At 37.5% G+C, this 26,400-nt stretch overlaps 1 protein-coding gene across 3 annotated transcripts in view; it reads right to left on the minus strand.

Annotated features, from left to right (window-relative positions):
- The window catches only part of CDK5RAP2 (CDK5 regulatory subunit associated protein 2), an 84,012-nt gene that overhangs the window by 47,410 nt on the left and 10,202 nt on the right, over nt 1–26,400 (minus strand). For 2 of the 3 annotated variants that reach the window (XM_063352870.1, XM_063352871.1), the window contains exons 7-16: nt 25,007–25,158; nt 22,850–23,012; nt 21,330–21,383; nt 20,783–20,902; nt 20,079–20,171; nt 18,079–18,297; nt 12,308–12,478; nt 11,334–11,507; nt 4,088–4,185; nt 848–978 (exon numbers count right to left, since the gene is read on the minus strand). In XM_063352870.1, coding sequence (XP_063208940.1) covers nt 848–978; nt 4,088–4,185; nt 11,334–11,507; nt 12,308–12,478; nt 18,079–18,297; nt 20,079–20,171; nt 20,783–20,902; nt 21,330–21,383; nt 22,850–23,012; nt 25,007–25,158 — 1,375 coding nt within the window. Of the gene's footprint in view, nt 1–847; nt 979–4,087; nt 4,186–11,333; nt 11,508–12,307; nt 12,479–18,078; nt 18,298–20,078; nt 20,172–20,782; nt 20,903–21,329; nt 21,384–22,849; nt 23,013–25,006; nt 25,159–26,400 lie in introns of those variants that run through there. The other variant, XM_063352872.1, reaches the window with a different exon arrangement.

Below are 26,400 nucleotides of genomic sequence, written 5' to 3' on the forward strand. Positions count from 1 at the left end.
CCACAAGCCCCTTTGGCCCACCCTCGCTGTTCATCACGTCTGCACTTTGGAGGTTGGAAACTTTGAAACGGCAGAAGTTTAACTTTTGTCACTTATCATAGCTGTCAAGGGAGCGATGCTAAAATTGAAAAGCTAAGTTGAAAGGGGTAAGCGAACAGGTTTTATTGTTATTTATATATCCCTTATGGAATAAAACAGATACATCTGTACATATGCAGTAAACTATACTTAACAATGTACACTTATATTAATACCTAAGTATATACTAAAAACACCTCCAAAGAAGTACAATAAAAAAAAGCTAAAATAGAAGTTATATTTAAAAGCGCTGCTATTTCTGAATTACAAAATAACAAAACCTCTGGCTATTTTTTCTTTCTCTGGAAAAACTTATTCTGTTAGGAAGAGTCTGGCCATTTCCTGAGACACAACCTCTTTACCAGAGTATTTGGAAATAATTACATTCCATGGTCAGAAAGCAATCCCATGGCCACAGATTTATTCAAAGCCAGGAATCTCCAACTTCTGCAGAAAACAGTAAATTCTATGGGTACAAAATTGTAGGCAGCTTGAAATGATCACTGCAGTAGAATTGCCACAGAATTACTAACATTTGCTGCATGGAAAGAGAAAAGCTGTCTCTCTGTATATGCCCTGATTGCTCAAAGACATTCTGTTACAAATCCCCCAAATAATTCTCAGTATAGAAAGCTGAAAAGAAGTCTTTTCACACCTTTTTCTACTCTCAAACGTTTCTTCTCCATCACAGCAAACTGACTGCAATAAAACCAGTTTTCTTTTGGGCAAGAATATCAAGAAAAGGGATGGGCTGCAGATGTACACAGACCTTGTCGGTTTTTCATGTCCTTAATCTGATCTTCTAAAACCTTCTGCAGATTACGATTAGCTAAAACGTCTTCTTCTAGTTGTTTTCGCAACATGAAAATGTTGTTTAGTTCTGTTTGCAAGCTATTTATACTAAAAGAAAGGAGAAAAAAAATATCTTGAAGATTCAATTCAAAACATTTTGTTGTGCACCTCAGCGTCTTTCATACATCTGGGCTTCCACAAAGAGCCCATTTCACATTAGCCATCGCTGGTTTTCATCACACACTTACATCATTTTGATGCACAAGAACAAACAAATCCCACACAGAGAGAAGAAACTAAACATTTACATATACGGCCTTTTCTTGCTGTTTTGAGCTGTGCTGTTTCTAAGTCAGATGAAACATGACAGATATATTCCACCAGCCAACTTCTGTGTAATTCTTTTTAAGGAAAATCAAAATTACTAACTTCTGAAAAGCATGCCAGAAAAATATCACTATCACATAATACTGATGGCTCTGTGTATTCTATTATATGGTGACCATGGAAACTTTGTTCCCTTGCTACAGAACTATACTATATAATCTAATGCTCCACTTAAGAAAAAGATTTAAAAATTGTGTTTCGTTGAAAATATGACCCAGAAACAACCAACTGTTTTATTTCTTCATTTATCCGACAGTCTATAAAAAGACCTTTTAAGGTCTAAATTGTCTCAGTTATCTCAATGGGATGTAAATGCCAAAACTTACAAATGAGAATATGTCAACGTGAATTAATTCTTTAAGCAGCTTTCTTCCAAGGTGGCCACTGAAGCTCTGAGTTTAGCCACTGCCCCTCAGGCAGCTCTGCCTGCACCTCTGGCTATCCCTTGCTAAATTGTCCCCATGCCCTTCAACAACATCGACAAGACAGTTCCCATCAGTCCACAAAAAGACTTAAGTATGCTAAAAACTGAAATTGCAATAAAATTAAATCAATTGGATTTAATAACAAATAAATAACAAGGTGTTACTGAACTCATTGCATTATTTATTTTCACACTTACTTCACTCAGAACCTCAGTGTTTTAAGATAAATTAAGCTGCTGTAGAATTTCCAATCCACTGCACCAAATGCCAGAGAATTCTGGAATCGTTTAAAAAAATTTAAAACCATCTTACAGGAGACTGTACAGAAACATACAGCACATCATACTTGCATGAGCATAACAGCATATTGTAGAAACGCATTAGTTAAAAGACAGCATGTATGAAAAGACTCTCAGTCTGTCTTCTGACAAGTGTGCTGTTGTCAGTGTTTCCTGCACAAGAAACTATTGCTTTAACCAATTCTCCGTCACTCAAGAGCATCTTTGAAGACAGAGCTCTTAAATGCTCAGCAAAAAATTAAGAATAAAAACAAACCAACACTTTACTAGAAGCTAAGTAAGCACATTTTCTCCTTTTCAGGAGTGAAATGTTTTATAAGAAAAAGCATTGATTCCCTGCTTGAAGAGACAAGAAATGTCTTGGTCCTGACATCCAGTAGCTTATTTTGAAAAATAACCATCCAGGTTACTTAAAATAAATAAGGCCTAAAAAGATATGTCAGCAAGAAAAACAGATGTTTGCCTAAAATCCATGTCACTGCTGATGGCAGTTACACAAATGAGGAAGCTGCACTAATCTGCAGGGCTTGTTTATCGGGTCCCCAGAACTTTGGGGGTTCAAGCCTTCCCTGATGAGATTTACAGCACATCTCAGCCCACAAAACCACGAGGAGGAGCAACAAGAAGACCTGCCTCCAACTTCCAGCTCTACTGTTGAATTGTTGCGCATCCTCTCCAAATCACCGCGTAACATGCGCTGCTCTGTGCATCCTATAACTCCGTATCAAGAAAACGGAACTAATGATCCTGCTCCTGATCCTACAGAAGTTAACGGGAAAACTTCTGTTACCCTAATGATTACAACTACAGTTATGATTTTCCTTGTTTGAAAAATATTCTAAGAAAAACTACTATCAGAGCTACGTTACTTTGTTGTCATTACTACGTAGAGTGTTGACAATCTCCTTACCCACAGAACGTGTTTCAATGCCAGGTCACCTCCTCCATATGAAATATTAAAACAAACTAGCTTCTTCCTTCATTTGCTGATTGTTCAACTGGAAAGTCACAAAAGCCATTGCTCTTTTCCCAGAGATAAGAAATAATCTCCATAATCTGACTTCCATCACTATTTCTAATGAAAAACATTCTAGTATCCAAAAGAGCTTCTGAGCCGTGGCCCAGCCCAAGATGGCATTACTACAAACGCGCTTAATTCAGATACCAGATCTCATCTACTTTAGTGCTACTCACTTTATGGTTTCCAAACTACAGTGGTCTATAAACCAACTGCAAAATCCAAACACACATTCCCACAAAGTTGGCAGGTATGAGCCATTGCCTTCAGGCAGGGGGAGTCAGGAGCTGGCTCTCAAATGCTGCCAATACCTAATTAAGATATTCGTAATTGTAACAGTAATTTTTTAATAAAATGTTTAAATTTATTTTACCTAAAGGCTAAGAATTGTCTTTATTTTATCATAACGCCTCCTCCTCAACTGCCAAGCAATAATGGCATAAAAAATAACCACAGATTTCTTTCTAAAATGCTGCGTTCTTTGATTTTAAAAGGTTAAAAAACACTCGCTCCTGCCATACCTCTGAATGCTTTACATTGAAAGCATACTATGCAAACCTCAATTATTCTGTTTTCTTTAACCTTTTCCAAAATCTTACTGGCTTTTATTCTCATCAACATTCTCACAGTGACACTTTTGAGAGAAGCATTATCTGCATTTTAGGAGTAAACCATGGCAAATCATCCAGCACCCAGAAGTTCCCTGTAATTTGATTTTTCCCCTCTATTCTAACACAGGACATGTACCTCCTCTGAAAATCTAGCTGCTTGCTTTGGAAATCTGGCTCATATGAAATTCCAATCCAAACAGAAATATTTTCAGAAAAAATTAAGTAATTTAGATAATATAACCCCACTTACAAAACCAGTTGTCTTTTAAGGAGACCACTACTGCTACTTCATAGAATCACTGAATGGCTTGGGCCAGAAGGGACATTAAAGATCCCCTGGTTCCAAACCCCCTGGCCTTATGAACAATGGGCTGGTACAAAATCATCACCACTCCAGTTAAGATGCACCTTTTTTCACAACTTCTGACTTTTGCCCTTTGAGTTTAGATTATCCACCAAAACAGAAAAAGCACTTACCTATCCGATTCTTTGAAAGTCTTCACTAGTGTAGAATAAATATTTTGTTCCTTTCTTAAAGCAAGAATCAGCTTTTCATATTCGGCTTCTTTATTTTCCTAAATTAAAACAAGAACATACTAAGCTTACAAGGTAATTTTTAAGTTTGCATGTCTACAACTATGTGTACACCTGCGTCAAGAAGAAAACGTGAAAGAAGCAGAAATCCAAATTTGTTGAACAGGACTGCCTGTCTCCAAAGCCTAATGTGAATCTGAAAACTATTCATGATACTTTAAAAAAGCTATTATTAAAGGAGGCAAATACTGTTGCACTATTTACCTACCATGAATGATGTATCTAAACAGTGGGTTATGATTTTTATCGCAGTCTAAAAAGCTTCCTCCCCCTGCCCGAGCATCCTCACACTTCCTAAGTTTACATCTCAATGAACCAGGAACCACCTGGGTATTCCAGAGGAGGGAAGGGAGGGAAGGGAAAGTAGAGAAGCCCAAGCTCCAAGCACACATTTTTGAGCACTGTCCTAACAGTCCTCTCTGTCTTCTGGATAAAATTAGCTTTCTTTGGGGGAGGGGTTTCTGCAAATTCTGTTCCATTTCTGTACAAAAAGGACTGTAGCGAGCCACCAAATAAAGGATGAACATGTCAGATACACACCCGTTGAGTTCGCTTTCCGCACACTCAGCTGGATCACTACAAAGCTGCTGCTTTACTTGTGCAAAGAAAAGAGAATTGTTTACCTGCAGTCTTGCGCACAGAAAATGTATTATTATTATTAGAATAAATCCAGACTCTTATGCTACATTCTCAGTAAGGATCCACTAATTTCCCAAGACTTTTTTCACTCCAAAACAACCACACAGCCACTCTTTCCGCAGGAGGCAAAAAATGCAGCTATTTAAAAGAGCATTTGCTTGCACTTATTACATAAAAATATCCAAGATATCAGCCATCGCAGAAGAGAAAATAACTGAGATATTTATAGCAAATTTAGATGTATCAATGTCAGACACATATATTCTGCCTCTGTTCGAGAAGAATAGTAGGCCTTGTTGCTTCTCTCAGTTTTATTTTTCAACTGAAAACTGCAAGGAAGAAGAAAAAAAGTTCCACAGCAAATGGGGGATGTGCGTGGCTCTAGTTTGACAAGGTAACACTGGAGAGCAAGAATGAAAGGTAATTCTGTTTTCTCCATATTACAACCTCAAGACTGGAAACCAGATTCTCAAGAGATACTAAATCATTAGCGAACAGATCATTAACAAGGAAGAAATCTACACCCAGGAGTTTTAAGCAGCTGTTATTACTCCAAATGTAATTCCTAAGGAAGGAACTGCAACAAAAGTTCAGCTACAGTAGAATCATGTTAATTCACACTAACGATGCAAAGATTCTGTTAATCTGAAAAATTCAGTATTCTGCAAAGTAAACAGTACAAAAGCAAGGACAACTGTTGTTTGCTTTTAATTATTTACACTCGTACTTCACAGTATGCTAGCAAATATGTTAAATAATATTTTGCAAGTGTAATCAAGTCTTGATCAAATTACTCCCGTTAAGGTAATCTGCACATCAGATCTTACTGCAGAAAGAGTAGCTTCTACCACCTCACGCTATGGATGCTTTGAAGAAGTGACCTTGCCTTTGTACATCTGCATCACGTTCATCTCCCATCATTCCAACGGTAGCTGTATTCTAGCAAATGTTTCCAGGTTCTAGTGCAATTTTTACATTAAATATACTATTCTGCATACGAGGTGCAAAATACTGAGCTTCACATCAAGTTTATTATCTAGATGAGCAGAGGAGGAGCACGCAGCAATGGCTTCTGTTGACTGAGTACTGAGAAACACAAAGGCAAACAGATGGAGGTGGGTGATCCAAAGTCCATTAATAAAAAAATCTCACAAAAAACCTGTAAAATAGTACATCTTGCAGCCTGAATTAAGGAGTCTCATCAATATGGTGGAATCTCAGACTTTCAAGAAAAGTCACTAAACATAAAACACACAGATTGTAATTTAAGTAGGAAAAAGTTTGATCACAATGACACCGATCAATGACGTAGAAAGCAACAGGAAGAAATAAATCTTTTGACTTAATTTAGTTGGTTAACAGTCTGTTAAAAGTTCTAGTGAACTCTTCCATATGTCTGATACAAGCCTTGCAATTATTACTGAAGACACTACACAACTATATCCTAATTAAAAGCACTTTCTGAAGCATTGGCAAAGTAATGTCACTTTGAAGAGTTTACAGTACACAAATTAGATAACAGTTGTCACCAATTGTTTAAGGTCTACGGCTGCTGTATTAACAAAGCGGTGTTACACATAGAACCATGCTCCAGTTTCTCACGTTTCTTTTACAATTCACATGTTAATTTAATTCTACATTTGCAGCAAAATCTCAGTAAGCTCATGAAATCCTCCAAACTCTTTTTTTTTTTTCCTTTTTTCTGAGTAACAGGAGACATGAGCTGTTTCTTAATTCCAACTGTCACGGACTATACACAGATTATTAAAATCTCAATTCAACTAGCTAGGTAGAGGTTAGCAAAATCATGAGGAAGTGGTTCTTGATTTTTCAGAATCTTTCATGAATAATAAGGATGAGACGATATAGCATGAACATCTCTTTTTTTGTTGTTTGTACATTATTACTGTCATTTCCAAATTATGCGTAGGAGTGAATTATTCCAATCAACTTCCCAACGGTACACAAAACATAAGGCGGCTCTGTAACTTAAATAGACCATAATGCCGTGGGAGTTAATGAAACATTAAACCTCTTGACACATGGTGTGAGGGAAAATGTGTTAGAGGAGATAGCTGCAAGACATCCAGGACCATATTGCAGTGAAAGATTTATATTCCCGTGAAAGGAGGCAATCTAATACATTAAAGTCTATATTTAAGCCTGAAATACTATGGCTAAGCAGCAGTGGTGGAAAACATAACTTATTTTCATTAAAGGTTTCTCAAATTGTAAGCAATGAAAGTAAAAGGTTTATACCTCCACAATAAATAACTTATTGGCAAAGTCACAAGAATATCTGGTTGCCTCATTGAATACTCTCTGCTCACAACAACCATTGGGATAATTTCAAAATCTCTGAAGGTTAAAGGATGAACGATCGAGAGAAGGCCATAACCTACACCTCATCCCTGAGTCAGCCAGCCAGCCACCAGCACCAGGATTTGGTAATTTCTTCTAACATTGCAGTAAACTTTATGTACGGTCTAGCATAAATGAAACAATCACTAATAAGATTAAAATAGTTATGGGCCACTGGGTCATATATCTAAAGATGAAAATTACTACAGCAAAAGGCTTTGTTGGTGACTTTTAGAAGATGTCATCTCAACCACAGCAAATGTCACAAAGCTGATGGCTCTGAGGAACTTATTCTTGGTGATATGCGAGGCAAGACTACTGGACTATATACTCCAAATATCACTTCATCAGGCTAACTCCTTTAAGATTAAATTTCTGCTAATACAAAAACGGTGAGATACACTAACCACGTCCATTCTATCACCAGGCCATGCTTAGTGTCACAGGTAAAGAGCACAAGTTTGAAGCGTGTGAAGACACGGATATTGACAAACAACATTGCTGCTTTCAGCTATAAGCTCACCTCATCAAATCAGAAATTGAACTACCACCTTGTTTATGTGTTCACAGCATCAATTTCAAGAGACTGAAAGCAACAAGTACAATGCACTGATCACTATTTCATAGACAGGACACTTGTATAAAAAACACATCAACTACATCACTTTCCATAATCACGACGACTCAGCAATAGTGTGCACCCTGCATCAATTTCGACAGCTAAGACATGTCTGCAGCACTGCAACAACTGCACCAATTCCAATTCTCACAACACCCATCAACTGCAATGCTCTAGTTACATCAATAACTTTCATGCATTAACTATAATTTCTCCAGCTGCAGCAAATAAGACACCCCAGCTGTATGCACACAGTATCCTTCAGTTCCCTGGCTGCACCGTATTAACTCCTCAACTTCTGCCGAGTAATTATAACCAAAGTCAAATAATGTGCTGATCATACAGGAATTAGGAAGTGCCTTGGGTCTGCAGAAACGTCAGATTTGCCTTGCAGTGTTATCAGCTAACTGCATTTCCTACTCCACCCTCAAGTGCTATATAAGCTCCTCCTCCCAAAAACAAACATCACAGAAAAGCTACATTACAGTAAATCCAAGGCTTTAATTATTATTTTTCTTTACACTTAGAGAAATCAATTTAGAATTAAATTTTGTATCACTATGGCCCCTTACTGCAGTATACCCTTACTGCAAGATTACACGTGCAACAACAGAACCCAGAAGCACAGCTCAAGGACTGAGCAAGAGCAAAGTTTCTCAATTTTGCTGCTTTTCTCAGTAATAAAATGAATGACAAAAGTCTAAAAAACTGTAAGAAATATATTTACCTAACAAATGCTCCAACAAAAAGACCTTTGTAAATATAGGAGTATTGGCTGTAAGAGCATCATAGAATCGTTATGGTTGGAAGAGACCATCCAGTCCAACCATTAACCCAGCACTGCCACGTTACCACTAACCCATGTCCCTCAGCACTACGTCTACCCGTCTTTCAAATACCTCCAAGGATGGCAACTCAACCAGTTCCCTGGGCAGCCTGTTCCAATGTTTCACAACCCTTTCAGTGAAGAGATTTTGCCTAATATCCATCCTAAACCTCCCCTGGCGCAACTTGAGGCCATTTCATTTTGTCCCATCGCCTGCCTGTTCCTTGGGAGCAGAGACCGACCCCCCCCGGCTACCCCCTCCTTTCAGGGAGTTGTAGAGAGCGAGAAGGTCTCCCCTCAACCTCCTTTTCTCCAGGATGAACACCCCCAGCTCCCTCAGCCACTCCTCATAAGATTTCTAGACCTCTTCGTTGCCCTTCTCTGGACACGCTCCAGCACCTCCATGTCTTTCTTGTCATGAGGGGCCCAAAACTGGACACAGGCCTCAAGGTGGGGCCTCACCAGTGCCGAGCACAGGGGTATGATCACTGCCCCAGTCCTGCTGGCCACACTATTCCTGATACACACGAAGATGAGCAAGAAGAAAAGCATTAAGCGCAAAATCAACTAGTTTCCACTGCACTTCTAAATTCCTTGTCTGTAAAATATATTTCATTCCGAGGCTTCATAGATACCAGAGTCAGCAGTTGCATGACTAACCTAATTATCAGTGCCCTTGCACACTCTCTCTCTAGCCCATGACAGTGGCTCAAGAATCCAAACTCTAATTAGAAACTGTCATTTATCTTCCCTGGCCTGGCCAAGGCACCCAGCAGGGCTTTGGATGTTGGTTGCTTTAAAATTTATCATTACATTAAAATAAAGTAAAAAGATATGATGAAAGAGAGAAAGTTCTGCATCTCTCAGTTCAGTTTCTTCAACTTTAAAGATCAGTGCGGCTGGAAGAGCTTGGTTTCTGTTCTCTCTGGTGGGAGGCTCCAGCTGTGCGTTTGTTGAGAGTTGGTGCAGCACTGTAAAGTCATCAAAGAGCCCGAGGAACCAATGAGAGCAGAGCTCTGGATAATCTGTGTCCAAAAACTTATGATTAATATGCCGAAGTGGGTTCTTACAGGAGATATCTTACACAGAGATTGCGCCAAGAGGACAATGGGTTGTGATTAGGTATTGTTCACAATCATTAAGTGAACCAGCAATAGAGAATAGATTGTGATTAGAAGGTGGGTACTGGGTCATTACCATGCATGGCTTTGCTTGCTACTGCTCTCTCTCCTGGTTATACACCTATACTGGAAGTAGGGTGTACAGAGGAAAGTATTTGATTTTCATCAATTCTGCATGATTTTCCATCACTCTTAGGTCCCTTCATGACAGAAGTTTCGTGCGTGCACTGCAGTTTGTTTTACGGAGGTAGAATTTCTACTCAGCCTTTCACAGACTTTGTTTTCTCCACATGTATATTCATATATTCTTTGATATACTCTGCACTGGTACCCTGGCAAACCATGATGCAGCTCCTTTACTCTAAGCTTGTCGTATAACCCATGACTCAACGTGTGCTTGGATCTACCTTGTTTAATAATAGTGTTCATAACATATTAAGCATCTCATCACTAGTGTGTCTGGAATGTGACACAAGGCATAGCATTCATGTTTCCTTTCCCATTGGCTCACTTTATTTTAAACATCCTTGAGAAAATCTCATTATTATTAAAGAAACTAAATAGCTTTCTCCATTATTAGTACATACTACTCTAATTCTTTTTACTTTGCCTGATGCTTCTGGAGACCTTAACATACTAGGCTGCAAACAACACAAAAAAAAGACAAGAAACATACCTTCAAAAGCAACTTACTTGTTCACTATTCTGTACAGAATAAAAAAAATGCACTGATTCATCACATCAAGTGATTCAAAAACTTCGTAACAGTACCGGACTTTTTTATTTGCCAGTACAGAAGTGGGGGGTGAAGGGTGAAGGAACTAAATCTACATTTTAAGACTTTGAATTTTGACCTCCAATTTCAGGTACTAACAAGTCTTTTCAATTTAAGGCATCAAATAAAATAATGTATATATACTGTCCACCTTTTTTAAGATACATACTGTACTATTGCCTTTCTTCTTTGCTTTACTTTAAAAAGTAGTTTTCTTCTTGTCCTAGATATATCTTCTCTCCTACCTATATTTTTTATCCTCAGATTCCATTTATCTCCTGTGGTCGCTAGCTCTGTGCAATCTTTCCCCTTATCTATCAGAACTACACAAACTCTCCTCTGCACCTCTCTTCAGAAATGCAGATACCACTGCACTCAGGGAAACACGTCTACCCTAATGACCACAAAACTCTTACCTCTTTATGGCAGGCAAACCATTTTAAACACTTTCTGAGACTAAAGAGTTTAGTGATGCCACACAAACTCATCAGAGTACGATACTCTGATGTATTAATAACTTACGATACCAGATCAACACCACCACAATCATACAAATCTTATCACACAATTATTAAAATCATATGACACAATTATTAATAAAGCCATTGTTATAAATTTAATAATACAGAACATTTTGTGACGGTATTGATCTGAAGGAAAAGCAGCCCCTTGCTACATAGGTAAATTTCAACTTGTATGAGTCCACACCTTTGAAGCAAAAGTCAAAATTCTCTTCAATTTGAAGTAAGGTATTTATCTGCAAATGATCAGAGTTATGAAAAACTCACCTCTAACTGTCTCACTATCTTGACGATTGACTGTTGAGACTGCGCAGCACATTTTTCCTTTACTAAGCCCTCATTTTTCAGTTCAAGTTCTTCATTGGCTCTTAGAAGGTTCTTGTACTTATTCAGGAGCTCCTGCAATTCTGCATCCTTTTCTTTGACTATTCCATCAAGTTTCTAACAAAAGAAAACAATGAGACAGTTCTACAAAATTTACTCTAGTTTTATACTGCAAAATAGAGAAATAAAGAAAATTCAGGAGAATATCCAAGGATGATCTGGCACATGGTCTTCCCATACCTCACAAAAGAAGAGCTCAACTTAACGTGAGAAGCAAAAAAAAAAAAAAAAAAAAACAAAACCTAAAATCAAACATCAGTTTTCCGCAGCTATCCAATCCTTTAAGTATTAAAAAATGTCAAGGCATGCACCTTGGTCTCCAGCTATACAGCAAGCTCAGCTATTACTCTTTGCATTATTGCTTGAATAAGTTCGGTACTTTTCAGGGTTATACCTCCAGCTATAAAAAAATTGAACACAGGTCCATTAACATTCAGGCAGCTCCCGCCTCACGTACCTTATTTTGAATGGGCTTTAAAAAAAAAAAAAGAAAAAAGAGAAAATATTTCAGTATCTATACCTATTCCTCAGCTTCTAGCTTCTGCACGATAAGCTGAAAATCATAGGCACTTCAGAGATTTTAAACTATCTTACCACAACAGTGAAAATTCCACATAAGTGTTAGCAAAGCTGTCTTCCTCCTCTGTCCACGCGCTTTATAAAACCCTAACAAGAAATCTCGTTGAATGCCACACATTCAATAATTATATGTCTGTTCTGCAAATGCAGTATTATAAAGTGAAGGATTATCATCAAAATCAACAGTAATTCCAAATACAAATGTGATTTTGTAATAATTCCTCATACAAAATCAAATGATAACTTTCCATTTTTCATTTCAACTGAAGCCTACCTACCTGAAGCAGCAGATCCTTTTGACTGACGTTGTCTGTTAGCTGCTTGATAACTAGTTCTTGGCTCTGCAACTTCTGATTGCTTTCACTCAAAAGAATATTGTAATGATGTTCAACTGCTTTTTCTTTCTCAATCATTTCACCGTGTAATTTCTCTAGCTGGTTTCTAAGGTCCTACAAAAAAACCGAAACTGAATATTTAGCAAATCAACTTATTAGCTTAACTTTCCATTGCTTTAAATTTCTCATATCACTGAATAGTCTGGAGAATGCATTTAAGCCAGTATCTTTCTCTTGGCATCAATCAACGCAATTAAAGAAAGAAAACGTTTAGATGAGGTGTCAGTATTGTCTTCTGAAAATCTAGGTTGTTATTGTTTAAATGCTTTTCATACAGAACAACTGGACTCCAAGGCTGTTAGAATATCATGCACGTAGTTGTTGTCACTGTCAGAATGAACACTCACTTCTGAGTCAATTTACTGCCTTGCTAGAAATAGGAGAAAATTGGTCACGGGTGATTCAGTTTGTCATTTGCTCTTTTTCTCATCACACCATGAAAATTCTTGCACTAACATTATATTACTAGTTACTTTTGCATCAAACAAAAGGTCAGAAATGTTAAAACGTTTTCTTTTGACAAGGGCACAAACTTCAAATGACCAATCAGGTCAGTCTCGTGATTAGAAGTTGTGAACAGAACTTGATCTTGATTATGGCTGTTATTTCCTGCAGCTCCAAGCTCAGTTGCATCATCTCCACATCTTAATTCCCCACCACAGAAACATCTACTTCTTGTCCATTTTGCTTCTAAAGCACAGAAACAATCTCTTTCAATAGCCTTATGCAGTAGCAAGTCCAAAGCACCCTGTTAGGACCAACATGGACTACTGCAATGTAAAAAGCAGTATCTCCTAGTTTGCAGGTGATACACCTGACACACACCACAATTACAGCTGTCTCCACTGCATCCCTACAGATCCTGTTTCACTTTACTTAAAAATCCAACATCTGAAAATCTAGCTACATATGGCGTTTCAAAGTCTGACCACCTGATAAAGCCTTGGGTTCCAAGCAATAACATCAAACAATTTTTGTTCCTTACATTTTGCTACGAACTGGGACAATCGCTAAATCAATGGAAACACATATGAAATTATTAGCATGTAATTAACAGTCAGTTCCCAGTTACAAGTGGAAAATGTGCGAGAGTAGAAAAATCCATAACGTGGCATCTCTGTCCTTCCACTACCACTATTTGTGTCACTTCAAACTTTGTTGCTGATTTGTTGGAAGTTTCAACACTGTCAGTTGAAGGAGGCACAGCTTGCATATACACAAGCCTCATTTTATAAGCTTTTACTCTGCGAGAAGATCTAGAGCATTTACTGCATGGATTGTGTGGAAAAAGAGAAGTAGAAACTTCTAACAAAGGAGCTGTTGTCTAAAATTAAACAATTAAAACTTACAGAAGATTTTATACTATCTAAACTTCTCTTCAGACCCAAAGAACCAGGTAACACAGCCTACATCTTAAAACAAATGTTTTCCATTTATTCCCAAAAGGGGCCCATTTGTGAAGTATCATAAGCCCTTTAAATAGTTTGCACATATGGTAGTCACCTATAAACTGTACATTTACCTCCACTGGGATTTAAAATTCAATAGTTGTTTCTTATTCTAAGTACAAAGAAATAGTACTAGTGACACTTTAATTGCAATCTCTTTACAAACTGTTTTATGTCCTTTTCTTGACTTAATTACCTTGCTTCATGCAGGTTTGCATCAAATCTTTAACATCATTTTACTACTTCAGTGTTTTACTTCTGTTTATTTTGCACATTAAATACAAATTGTCATTTACAATACCTTTTGGTTTACTTGCTTAATTTTAGCTTCATTAGCAGGACTCAGCTAAGAAATCTCTAATAGCTCCCAAAAAAACTCAAGTGTTATTCAGTTTCCAAGAATGATTAAGCTTAGACCTTCAGTTCTGCAAACTAATAAAGTTAATTTCTTCAGGACCAAAAGAACTACTTATTTAACTACGAAAACTGCAGAATCAGGTCCAAGTTTTGTCTATACACACAGACTCTCAAAGAAGTTTCTGTTTCTTCCTAACTGCTAGCTATAAACTGCAGTGTAGCACAGCTCTTTGGAAAGTAGTGCAATGGTCTGATAACTGCAAAGTCCTTTGGCTTGAAGTTATGGAGCTCTTCAAGTGGGTCACGTTCAGCCTAGTCACATACAACACGTGAACTGGAAGCAACAGATCAACTGCAGTGTTACAATTCTCACTGCATTGCAAAGTTCACTCCTCGGCTTTCTATTTTTACGTTGGTTTTATACTATTGCATCACTAAGAGGCTTTAAGCGAATACATTACATGTTAGGTAACTAAACTTCAAAGGAACGCTTTTGACCTGTCCTATACCTTCAAGCGACTTCTCTTTATGAAAAGCGTAAACAGCTTTAAGAAGAAAAGACGACAGACATGCATAGATAGAAAAGATGCTGCTGGAATAACAGTACTACACCCCCTATTATCTAATCTGAGTTGTCTTGGCGTACCACACTTGTCAGGTACATAAAATATGCTTCTGCCTCTAAAGCAGCACAAATATTATGTCTAGGTTTACAGAAAGAGGTGGACTGATCAGGCATACAATTGCAGAAAAAGTTAAAAAGCCTGTGAGACTCACAATTTGCAGATACTTTGCCTCTATCTCTGCCCCCAGAGTTCCCCAAAGCCTTCCCAAAAGAAGCTAGAATTGAGATTGAAAATTATCTTCTCTGCATGAGCTAGAATTTGGTAACACACAAAACTATCCATCACTATAGCAGGTTGCTTGAACTCATTGACCACTCAAATTGTCTGGGAGAAAAATCTATTGGTTTCTATACATTGAGTCAGAAGGATAATATAGTACCCACAGTTCTCAGAGCATAAACTTTGCAATTCCCTCTGCCAACCTTTTTCCCCAAGAGACTTTCCTATGATTAATGATAGTTGAACTAAGAAAAATGAATGTGAAACGCTATAATGTAGAAGACTAGAGCAGATGCCTCCCCCTCCCTGTCAGACGGAAAACAGGTTTGTAAATAATTAAGTCATGAAGCTCCGAAACCTCCCTCTCAGGCTAAACTACAGGTAGGAAAACTAAATAATAAATTCTGCCTAATGAGTTACTCTGCATTTCCCCAACCAACTGATCAAATATGAATGCCTAGTAAATACACTTTAATTGTCTACATTTAGGCCTGGAGAGAGAATGGATACTTGAAGTGTTTAATCATGTAAATTTGAACAAACTCTTTGATCAAGAAGCACTGAATCTCTGTTAAGAGATGCAGTAACATGGTGGACACAACCACCATTAAGGATGAGTTGATGTTTATTGCTCATCAATTGTATGAATACACATATATGCCCAAAGTTTCTCATTTCAAAGAGCTTAAATTGCTGCTGAACTACTGCTTAAAAGCAGCTTCTGGAAAGTACAGAACTGAAAGAGTTTTTTCTTTTAAACTTGACCTAGTAAAAAGCCAGGGCAGCCACCCACCCTGAGGCAGGGACATTGTTCAAGAGCATCTATGCCCATTGCTCCAGAAGACTCCTAATACCAGGCACGGTCTGCGATTTGCATGATCAGCTCATAGGTAGCTGTCTTAGCTAATTTAGTTTAATTAACCTTCTTCCATTCTAGGACAGTAAAGCCAAAATCATCCTGACAAGCTGAGTTTACAACAGGGCAGATGGAGCTCAAAGGTTTGCTGTGAATTTTGGTTTGTTGGTGTTTTTTGTTTTGGGTTTGGTTTTTGTTGTTTTGTTTGTTTGTTTGTTTTTTTAATAGATACATGCAAAAATTTGGATTATCCCAATTACAGTATATGAAAAGTCATTGGAAATCTCCATGTGAGCAAAGAGCTAAGACAGCAGTTCATTACAGATGTCAAGGGCATTTTCTACAGTTCAGGCACATCCTTGCTCGTTTTATTCTAACAAAATAGAAACACTGATAAATAGGTGTCTTGGAGCATAGATAGAACAGAATTTTTAAGGCAGTCTCATAAAAAGTTTGCATCAGATCACTGAAGTGGTTTTCTATTTGTCAAAGAGCAAAATATCACAGCATATTTTTTTACTCCCACATATCTACTACTTAATGGGCAACATTTCATAGGCAATGTTGCTGTATCCAAATGTACTAGCAACTCTGAAATTGAAGCAGCTGTTCTGCAAGGAGTAGGAAATAGGTTAGGGATATAATTTTTATAAGACTGCTCATCTTTTGGCAGGAATGCTTTTCCCCAAGGAGCTAGTCATTTACATGAAAAACATGGACATAATGGAGTCAAATAGGCTTCTGTAATACAAGTAACTTTGAATCCTCTGGCAACTCCCTACTCAGTTCTATTTTTCCTGTCTTTGCTATGCAGAGTTATATTCTAGCTCCCCTGAAAGATGAAAAAAGTTCTGAACAGAGAAGACAGTTAAATATAAAATACTTTAAATCAATAAAATATGTTCTTTGTGGCTGTTGTACTGACAGAAGCGATCTGTTCTTTCTCTCCTTAACCTCAACACCCTGAAGAAATTTCAAAGCACACCAAAGATAGAGACTTTGTGACGGCAGCTTAACCACAGTTGACAATCAACCAGAAATGAGAGTGAAATTGGGGGCAGGAGATGGGGAGCAGACTTATTTGTTTGTGGGTAAAGAGATCCCTCTACTGGTTTTAAGTGATATTGCAGGAAGAGCAATTTCCACGTATACCTGCCTTAAGGTCCTTATTTAATAATTGAACCAAAACATCCACTGAATAAATACAAGCTCATTTAATCTTTTGTGTAATTTAATACAGCAGGAGACTAATCCCTAACCGAAGAGGACCAGGCTCTGCACGCAGGCAGGACTCTACTCGTTATGCAAATGCTGCCCTAATGGAAGCAGTGGTGAGAAGACTTTAGAAAAATCCATGCGACAAGACATGCAGGTGAGAAGTACGATTTATGCCAAACACTCAGCAGAAGGTGTGTCCTTTTTTCAAAGGAAGAAAATAGGAAACCTGATCATTCACTTTGTTGCACGAGCTGCGCGTGCTGGAAGCAGAAGTGCTTATCTAAATGACTACAGCAAGGTAAAAAACCCTGAATAAAATATGAAGCATGGAAAATTAATGAAAAGATACAGTGCGTCATCTTTACATTAAACTGTGAACAACTAATCCTGTGCTTTGGGAATTTTACAAGCAGAAATTATTAAGTGCACAGCCTTTACAGTGACCCTGCTATGATAGCAAAAAGCAAGCTGAAGTTTGGCTTAAGTTTGCAAATGGCTATTTACTCCTGTTCTGCATTAGAACTTAGAAGAAAGTTTAATTAAAGTAGTGTAATTTCAGATAAAGTATAGAGAGGTAACATGACAAATACAGCAGATATATAAAACGTACATTGTCATGCATGTTCAGACTTTCTCATCAGAAAAACTGAAACCAATAGCAAACATTTACCACTTATAAAGGCTAATTATTTTTTTCCTAGAACCCAAGACTATCAAAATTATATTTATTTAAAAACATTTTTCTACACAGACCACATGCCAGAGTTTTCAAGCTTCCTGGCCCCATTCTTTTGAAAACTGGCTTTAAGCAAATGCGTTTACCTTTCCAAAAATTATTCAAATTTAAAAAAATAAACTTGTTAGAAAAGGACATGCTAGAAATGCTAAATTATTTAACTTCATGAAATAAAGGAAAAAAGTGATAATAACATTAATGGTTTTGTCACTTCTGCTCTTCTGTAGTTGTGCTTCATCCAGCTCCTTCTCCATTTTCTCTCTTTCTAAATTCAAATCATTTAGCTCTTGATCGGTTCTTTTAATCCTCCTTTGTAGTTTACGATTCTCAGCATCCTTTGTAAGGTTTTCTGAACGCAGCTCTGCTAAGAGGGTCTCTTTTTCCATCAAGAGTGCTTGATAATCCTCAGCACCCTGAAACACAAAGCAGCATTCAAGTTCTGTAAGGGTATTTTGTAGAGACTGGAAGGCTTTACTCCTGTTGCGTCCAAACCCACTCCCCCACACTTTTTTCCAGTACTTCAAAAATTATGGTGTAAAATTACAGTGAAGTGACAGTTACTCACACAACAGCGAAAACGTTACGCTGAAAGTTTTCTCAACGAATATTAACACAGCTTTGAATGACATCGAGCACAGGATAACAAAGTCTTAGTTATCTAAGAATTAGATAAAAGTTGACCTGCAAAGGAGTCCATAGTGCAGAAGAGACCATATTATTATTATTATTGGTTCCTGAAGCTCTTATTACATAAAGCTTTCTACTTTCGGGTCAGTTTGAATCAAGACCAAGCCATAAGCATATTTTCTATACAAAAAATAGCCAGCCTGATTTGTGTTCTTCCCCATCATGTACTGTTACAACCGGCCTCCTCGAAGTTCACAACACAGATGAGAGGAGCAGTGGGCTACACAGCGTGATCTACTCAGAGAACTGCCTTCAACTCAAGTTTGTAGCTAAGTAGCAGAATAGTGAGGAGAAAGGCTTGCTCTGTCACCCACCATGCAATATGGATTCTGTGGACAGGAGGATTAGTTGCAGACTTTTTAAATCTAGAACTTTTCAAAAATAATCAAGCGCTCAAAAATGAAGGGGTTAAAATTAGAGTAATATTTCAAATCTTCCATCGTATGAAAAAAGCAAACGTAAGCTATAGATTCACACACAGGCCAAAATGACCTGAAGAAGAAATAGGATATACTTTTCTCAATCAAGCACACTTAAAATTTAGGCTTATGTGAAATAAACGGCTTTTGAAGAAACAGAGGTGCTCTGAGAGAACTAAACATTACTACCCCATTAGATTCTGAAATCAAAACCAGTACAGTCCCTGAAATCAAAACCAGTACAGTCCCTGAAATCAAAACCAGTACAGTCAGTCACAAAAGCTTTAGGTGTGCGTACTTTGGAGGCAAGCGTTATCAACCTCTCCCACTCCTGCTGAGCCACAAGACCACGTGGATGAACGCACATCATAATGGAGGATTCATCACAGCCTCTAATCAGTACTAGTTAGTTTTATCGGACTTAGTTTTACATGAGTTGGAAAACATTACAAGAGACACTATGTTGTCTGTTTAAATATCAAATTCTTACTTTCTCCCATTTTACATTTTAAGACCTTTACAATACATAAATTATCATCAGAATATCCTTTCTCCTCCACGCACATGAAAGCATTACTAAATCACATTTTCACAAACAACATTCCACTGTTTTATAAACAGTGGGGTTCACATTTATTACATAAATAAATCCAAACAAGTGTCTTATCCCCAGTTCAACTCTGCTAACACGAAGAGTGTGCTGTTACCATACTTTTGGGAGAAAAACCAAAACATTCTTAGGTCAACAAAGAAAGCTCAATATGATCTCAGCTCCGCAACTATTTGTGTCTTTATTTTTAACTCATTTTGCTTTTACACGTTTCTCCCTTAATAATTCTCAGTTGTTACAGAAGAAAAATCTCAAGAAACAAGATAATTAATCTGACATTTTAACACTATCATTTAAATAATTTGATTTGGGCTATTTTTTTTTCACAGTAAGAAAAATTAAACATTTTAAACAACATTTTGAACTAATTTCCATTCCTCCACTTTCAAAGATACAAAGCAGTACCCACTGGCAGTGAGAATTATGGAGAAGGGAGGAGCAGGGATGAGGGAAGCCACATTAATTGCTTGCTTCTTACCTTGAATTTTTGGATGTGTGCTTTATGAGTTGCTTCTCTTGCCTTAGCCAATGAAGCATTTAGATCTTCAATTTCAGAACCAAGCTCCTCATTCTTTAAGTAAAGTAAAATGAATACTATGTAGAAAGAGTTATTTCCAAGGGATGCTAATTCAGTAATAGCTATCCCATCTCATTATGCATTCATCCAACTACACAAAACAAATACTTTAAAGAACAAAAACACCAAATACATCATAATAAATCTGGTATAAAGAAATTCTTGTTCTTATACAACACTTACCAGACTGCCTATCACTCAAGTTTAATATTTCCCATTCTTCCACTGAATTTTGGTTCTCATTGACCTCTCCCATTTCAGCTGCCTTTATGACAGCTCCACTCACTCAACAACATAAAATATTTCTCATACCTTTTAAGTGGTGCTCAGAGCTGATAAAAATCAGTGTGCAACTGAAAAGATTTTTCCCCAAAGTTCTTAAGGGAGAAAGTACCAGTTAAGTATCTTTTTTCTCTCTCCTCCAGCCCAAGACCCAAAAGTCTAGATAAAGAGAACTGCTTACAGATATGATGGCAGTGATTAAGGACCCACTAGAAGCCTCCTAGTGGTTACAGTGAGATCAGTCAACCCCTGTCACACACACGATGCACACACTCCCCTCCCAGAGATAGTTTTACAAACCAGCGTTATCATTATCATCATACCTCTTTTTCCTTTGCTTTTAATGCAACAGTTAGGCCTTGAATGGTTTTATCCCTTTTCAAACCATTCTTCTTTTCAACAGCAAGCTCATTTTCTCTCTCTTGTAGCTCTTCTTGAAGTGACTAAATTAGATTACGTGAAAGTTGCATTAACTTCCCACTAAGAGATGCTGTAACTGCACATTAATAAGTATATTCTCTCAGAGTTCTTGTACCTTATTACTCAGATTACTAACATAAAATATAGTCCCAAAATGCAAATCATAATCTTAAAGATGTGCCTGGAATATAGTATATAAGAAGCCCAGTCTCATGGGCTGGCCATGAGTATCAGCCTCAATATTTGATGAGCATGCCTATCAGCTTTACTCAAAATTGCTTCAAAAGCAGGGTGAGCCTTCTTGTCATCTAACATAAAAGAGAATTTACCAGAGGACTTGCTTTGCTTCCTTTCGAGTCAAGGCCTCTCTGTAACTACAAATGCATAACAGAAGAGATCCCAACATGCACTGTAAGTGGTCGAGGAAACAGAAACAAGATTAGAACTTACCTGAATCTTTTTTTCAAAAGAATTTCTCTCATTTTTAAACTCCATTCTAATAGCCTATAAGAACAAAACAGTTGTTACATTCAAGTAATTTCATTGTAAAAACAAGTGTAACTCATGAAGCATTAAAATGAAACAAAAGGAGCTTAAAAACCAGGAGGTGGGGTGGGTGGGGGGAACTTAGTATATGCCTTAAAACTGTACTACATTCAACATTTTGGCAGCAACATATTGAATTGGTACCTTCCTGGAAGTCTACAAATCTACCTGGCCACAGTATGAGCCTGTCCAAATTAAGACAACAACAACAAAAACAAACCCAACAACCCACACAAACAACACAGCATGTTCTTCCATTAGACAGGACAACTGTTCTTGCCAAGTTAATAAAAATGCATTTTCATGTGACATTTATCTATGTCAGCAAGATGCTTTTACTAAGCGAGATTTTAATTAGCACTTTTCTTTGGGGAGGTTACAGAATGTTTTTTTGTTTTGTTTTTTTTTTTTAAAAGTAATCATATATAAAACCAGAGTTATGCAAAGGTATTCATCAGAATTTTTTATCCAATACTGCATCCCACAATGACAGTATGTTTGTCCACCTCCCATGAAATGATTAAAGATGACCGTGTCCCTATTTTCACCTTGACACACAAATATTTTTGTTAGTTGGGTAGTTTTTCCTGACACACACTGATTTAATTGCAAGGAAACCCAGACCTGAAAACTTTTAATTCCACTAATCAGTCCAGTCGTAGAAGGCTCTCTTGTCTATTCTTGATATAAACAAAAGTAGTATTTAGGTACTGATCAGTATTAAGTTCCAAAACAAATAGGAAGAAAACTTCTCAGAAGCATGACAGCCTCTATGACTGCTTTCTTAATTCTGACAGCTTTAATTTATTGGTTGAAGAATCAATGGGACAAAAAATAAAGACAACAAGCCTGAATACCTGTTTCTACCTTTCAGGATATCTGTCTTCCTGTTCTAAGAGCCAAGTGAAATAAAAGACTGACTCTTAGCACCTTTTGTAGGCTAAAGGCTAGACTTTCACTTTATTTCATGAGATTTTTTTATGCCTACCTCCCTTATCACAGCTTTCTCGTACCAGTAGAGATACTTCCCAAAAAATACTCTCAACTCCCTTTCTTAACTTCTACAGAAATTATATCATCTATTGAGGGATCTATTAACATCTAGTGTTGTTTTATATATACTTCTGCAAAGCAATTGCACAGTATCTATAATAAAATACAGGCATAACGTCAACGGGAAATGCGACCTCTCATTGAGTGAATGGTAAACATGGATAATAAGGATTAATACTGACTGCCAAACCACAATAGAACCAATGAATGTTAAGGGAATGGAGAAGGGAGTAACTGCGGAGAAGAGTATTTAAAAAAAAAAAAACCACACACAGAGGCTTAAGTCACTCACACGCTGTCACACACAAAACCTTTAAAATCCTGGACCACATGAGATTTATAGCATATAACTCTTCAGTCAGTTTCCTCACCTCTATCTCACTATCTTTTTCATGCCTCAAAGCAATGGTAAGTTCTCTGATTTTTTCTGCTGATAAGCTCCCATCATAAGATCCACTCTGAGACTTTTCCTCTTCAAGGTGTTGAATTATAGCTTCTTTACTTTTCAATGACAGATTCAGTTGCTCTATAAGTCTAAAATTATAAGATTTTTAATATTAATCTTGCATCATCTACCACCAATTCTCCAGTCATTGCAGTAAATCTTGCAGACAGCTTTCCTAGGTGAAGACTCCAGACAATACTTGTAAAACGTACCTTCACAACCCCTTCTCCCTCCAGAGAAAACAGGAAAGGTGCTGTAACTTTAAAGCAAGCAATAAGGAGGGTTCAGCTGTCTGCAGAGTGCCCATTCTTATTTTCCTCCAGTACCATTTCAAGTGTCAACACTTAAGCTTGAATATTTTAGTTACGTTGTCTTTTACAGCCCACATGAAAAACTTATCTATTCCACTTCTTAGCGCATACAACACCATATCCTAACATGCCATCCCTCAAGTACCTAGTTTCATTTATATTTGTACGTAAACTGGTTGTCGTTTCACAGCAGAAAAAAAAAGTTAGTTCAGTCAATACACATCTTGACACTTTCAGTATTCCAACCGATAAAAACTACAGTGCTTGAGTTTTCTGACAGACAGAAGGGTTATAGGTGAAACCTTTCTGGCATAAGAGGCCAACTGCGATTCTCTTAGTTTTTGTAGCCTAGAGGGTGAAAGTATCTTTTCAACACAATATGAATTCCAGATGTGCTACTCTCAGACAAGTTTAAAGCATTGCACATTAATATTTGAAGCACTTCAAGAAGTCAGATATTCTTCCATTAGCACTATGTTTTTCTGGTCCTGTGAATACTTACACTGATCTACCAACATGTCATTATAGAAGATCCTGCAAACACTGGATCACAAGGGGCGGGGGGAAGAGAGGGGGAAAACAAACAAACCAAAAAAAGAGGTCGTTGTTCATCATACTCCATACAGCCTTAACTTTAGTGATCCAATCCTGACAGTTTGTTTCCACAATTTAAGCACTGTCTTCACACAAGCTATAGAGCTGGCAACTCAATTACCTCTGAAAGGGACTGGTTTTATAACTCCTTCCCAGCTCAAGTCACTCAGGAGGACAACTGTGTTCATGCAGAGATGACTAACAGATCGAAAGAGGAAGACAAGAAAGGGAAAGGAGGGAGATAACTTGAGAGCCAGGTTATAATTACTGTGGGGGCACATAAGTTGCAGTATCAAAACCTATTAGACTCGCATAATTTTACACCACTAGATTTCAGAAATTAAGTTTTCAATCTGTATGCTTTTACAAAAACTGGAAAACACTACAAACCTTGCTGTGGTCCTACCGTAATAAAAAAAACACTATGAAATGAAAGCCTCAGGCCCACATAACTTTCTGTTACCAGGGCAGATCAATTATGCAGTTACTCACAGAGCAGTTACCTGCAGGGTTCAGTCACAAACAGACAGTAAAGGATACTCCAAAGTATAAGGAATCATAACGATCTTTTGATCTGCACTCTGGGCTCACATCCCCAAACTAACTAAGCTTTACTGGGAAGCTTGTCAGTACCTTACCCTACATATCTTAAAACAATACACACAACAAACAAAGAAACTCCAAAACGTACACATTTCCCCCACCTAAATTTATTGAACAACTCACACACCTTTCCAACTATGTGCCAAACAAAGTAAAGCCAGTGCTTTGCAAAGTACAATCAAGCCTATGAAGCACAAACACACTGTGTTTCTCTTCCAACCAACCCCAAACAGATACATCACCGGGACTGATGAGTACCAAAACACCATGGAAGCAGTAAGTGAACACAAACGGTAGTCAAGTTCTATTCAGCAATGGTTCCAAGAAAGCAGCAAGCACAAGATAAGTCCATGAAGTTACAAAGATGCTTTAAAGCAGGACATGCTCATGTCACATGCATACTGATTCTCCACTGCGTTCATTTAATAGCTGAATAGGTAGGATGGCCAGTAACACTCACTCATTTATCTGAGAGTAGGATCAAACTATTAAAATCTATATCCACGTCACATACTTCACACTTTAAACAACAAAGAATTCCAGTGGTTAGAAACATCACCAGCAAGAGTTCTGACCTGTCTTTCTCAGCTCCTGTAATCATATCCAGATCCTTTGCAGGGGCATTCATAATTAAAGAAAGTTTCTGCTCAGCAGCTATTCTCAGAGCTTTCTCCTTCTCTGTCATTGCAATGGCTTTTTCCACATCATCTTGGGCAGCTTTAAGATTCTGTAAATAAAACACACAATCCTGATGCTTATAAGAACAAAATGCTCACAAAATTTTTCACATATTGAAGTTTCTTCTACAAAACATATGTTGGTATGTTTAATTTAGCAACTTTTACCAAGTATTTCAAGCGCTTTGCAAATGCTTCTGAACTCTGTGTGTCTGCATTTTCAAGATTAATCTATTTTCTGTGGTACATAAGAAGGAAAGTTTGTTTCAAAGAAATAAAACAAATACCCTAACTTATAGCAGAACTGGAAACAAAAGTGCCCCTATGCTAAGGCTTTAGATTTAGCTATTATAATTTGGCTTTGTCCCACTGTCCTCCCACTATCATAATTAATAGCTACACTTAAATTAAAGAGGTTAAAGAAGGGCTTTTTTATTCCATCAGAAATTAAATTAATATTCATAGGCTCACTGTAGCTAATTGGAATTCTTCCCAACATCATTTATAATATTTTGCAAGAATTGATAAAGTATAAACCAGACACTTTTCTCTTGAGCAGCAATGGAAACAGAGGTAACACCCAGAGATTCCAGCCAACTTCCTCTAGTGACCCAACTCATGGAGACAGGGAACACCAGAAAAAACAGATTTATCATACACTACGTATGTAAAATTTGTTTCAGATCTTAATTTTTATATTGTAAGCTTTCCTACTGTGCTCACTCTATTTTCCTTTCTACAAAATAAATGCCTCCTTGTAGCCCAAAAAGCAATTGCCCTCCCTCCTTCAAGTCTATACAAACATGGGGAAGGTGAAGGAAAAGTCCTTCCCCACTAGACTTCACCACTCACCCCCTCTTCTGTAAAGTTGTTCTGCAAGCATTCATCTTTCAATCAAAACCTCTGAAGGAAATTAATCTTTGTTAGCATTACCTGAATCTTTGTAATTACATGGTGCTACCTAAACAAGTGACTAATAGTACTCTGCAGGGTTCACATTCATAAGCATAATAAAATTAATGTCAGAGGTCAACACTATCTTCAGGCTACAGAAAATACAGTATCACCATGAGATTAGAATACTTGCCCTTCTACCTGACAGATCTGGGGAACACCAGTCTGACCAGCTGTTTTGGTACAGAGCAAGCAGCTTAGGAACTTCTTTACCTATCCAATAGCACAAAGAATGCTTTGAGAAATCCCAGTTCCACTGAACTGAAAACAAAAGGTCATGGAGGTTCCCCCCTCTTTCTCCATGAAACAGCTCACCGTTTTACAAATGCTGCTAAATC

Source organism: Chroicocephalus ridibundus, chromosome 15 (genome assembly GCF_963924245.1).
Source record: "Chroicocephalus ridibundus chromosome 15, bChrRid1.1, whole genome shotgun sequence".
NCBI classification, from domain to species: domain Eukaryota; kingdom Metazoa; phylum Chordata; class Aves; order Charadriiformes; family Laridae; genus Chroicocephalus; species Chroicocephalus ridibundus.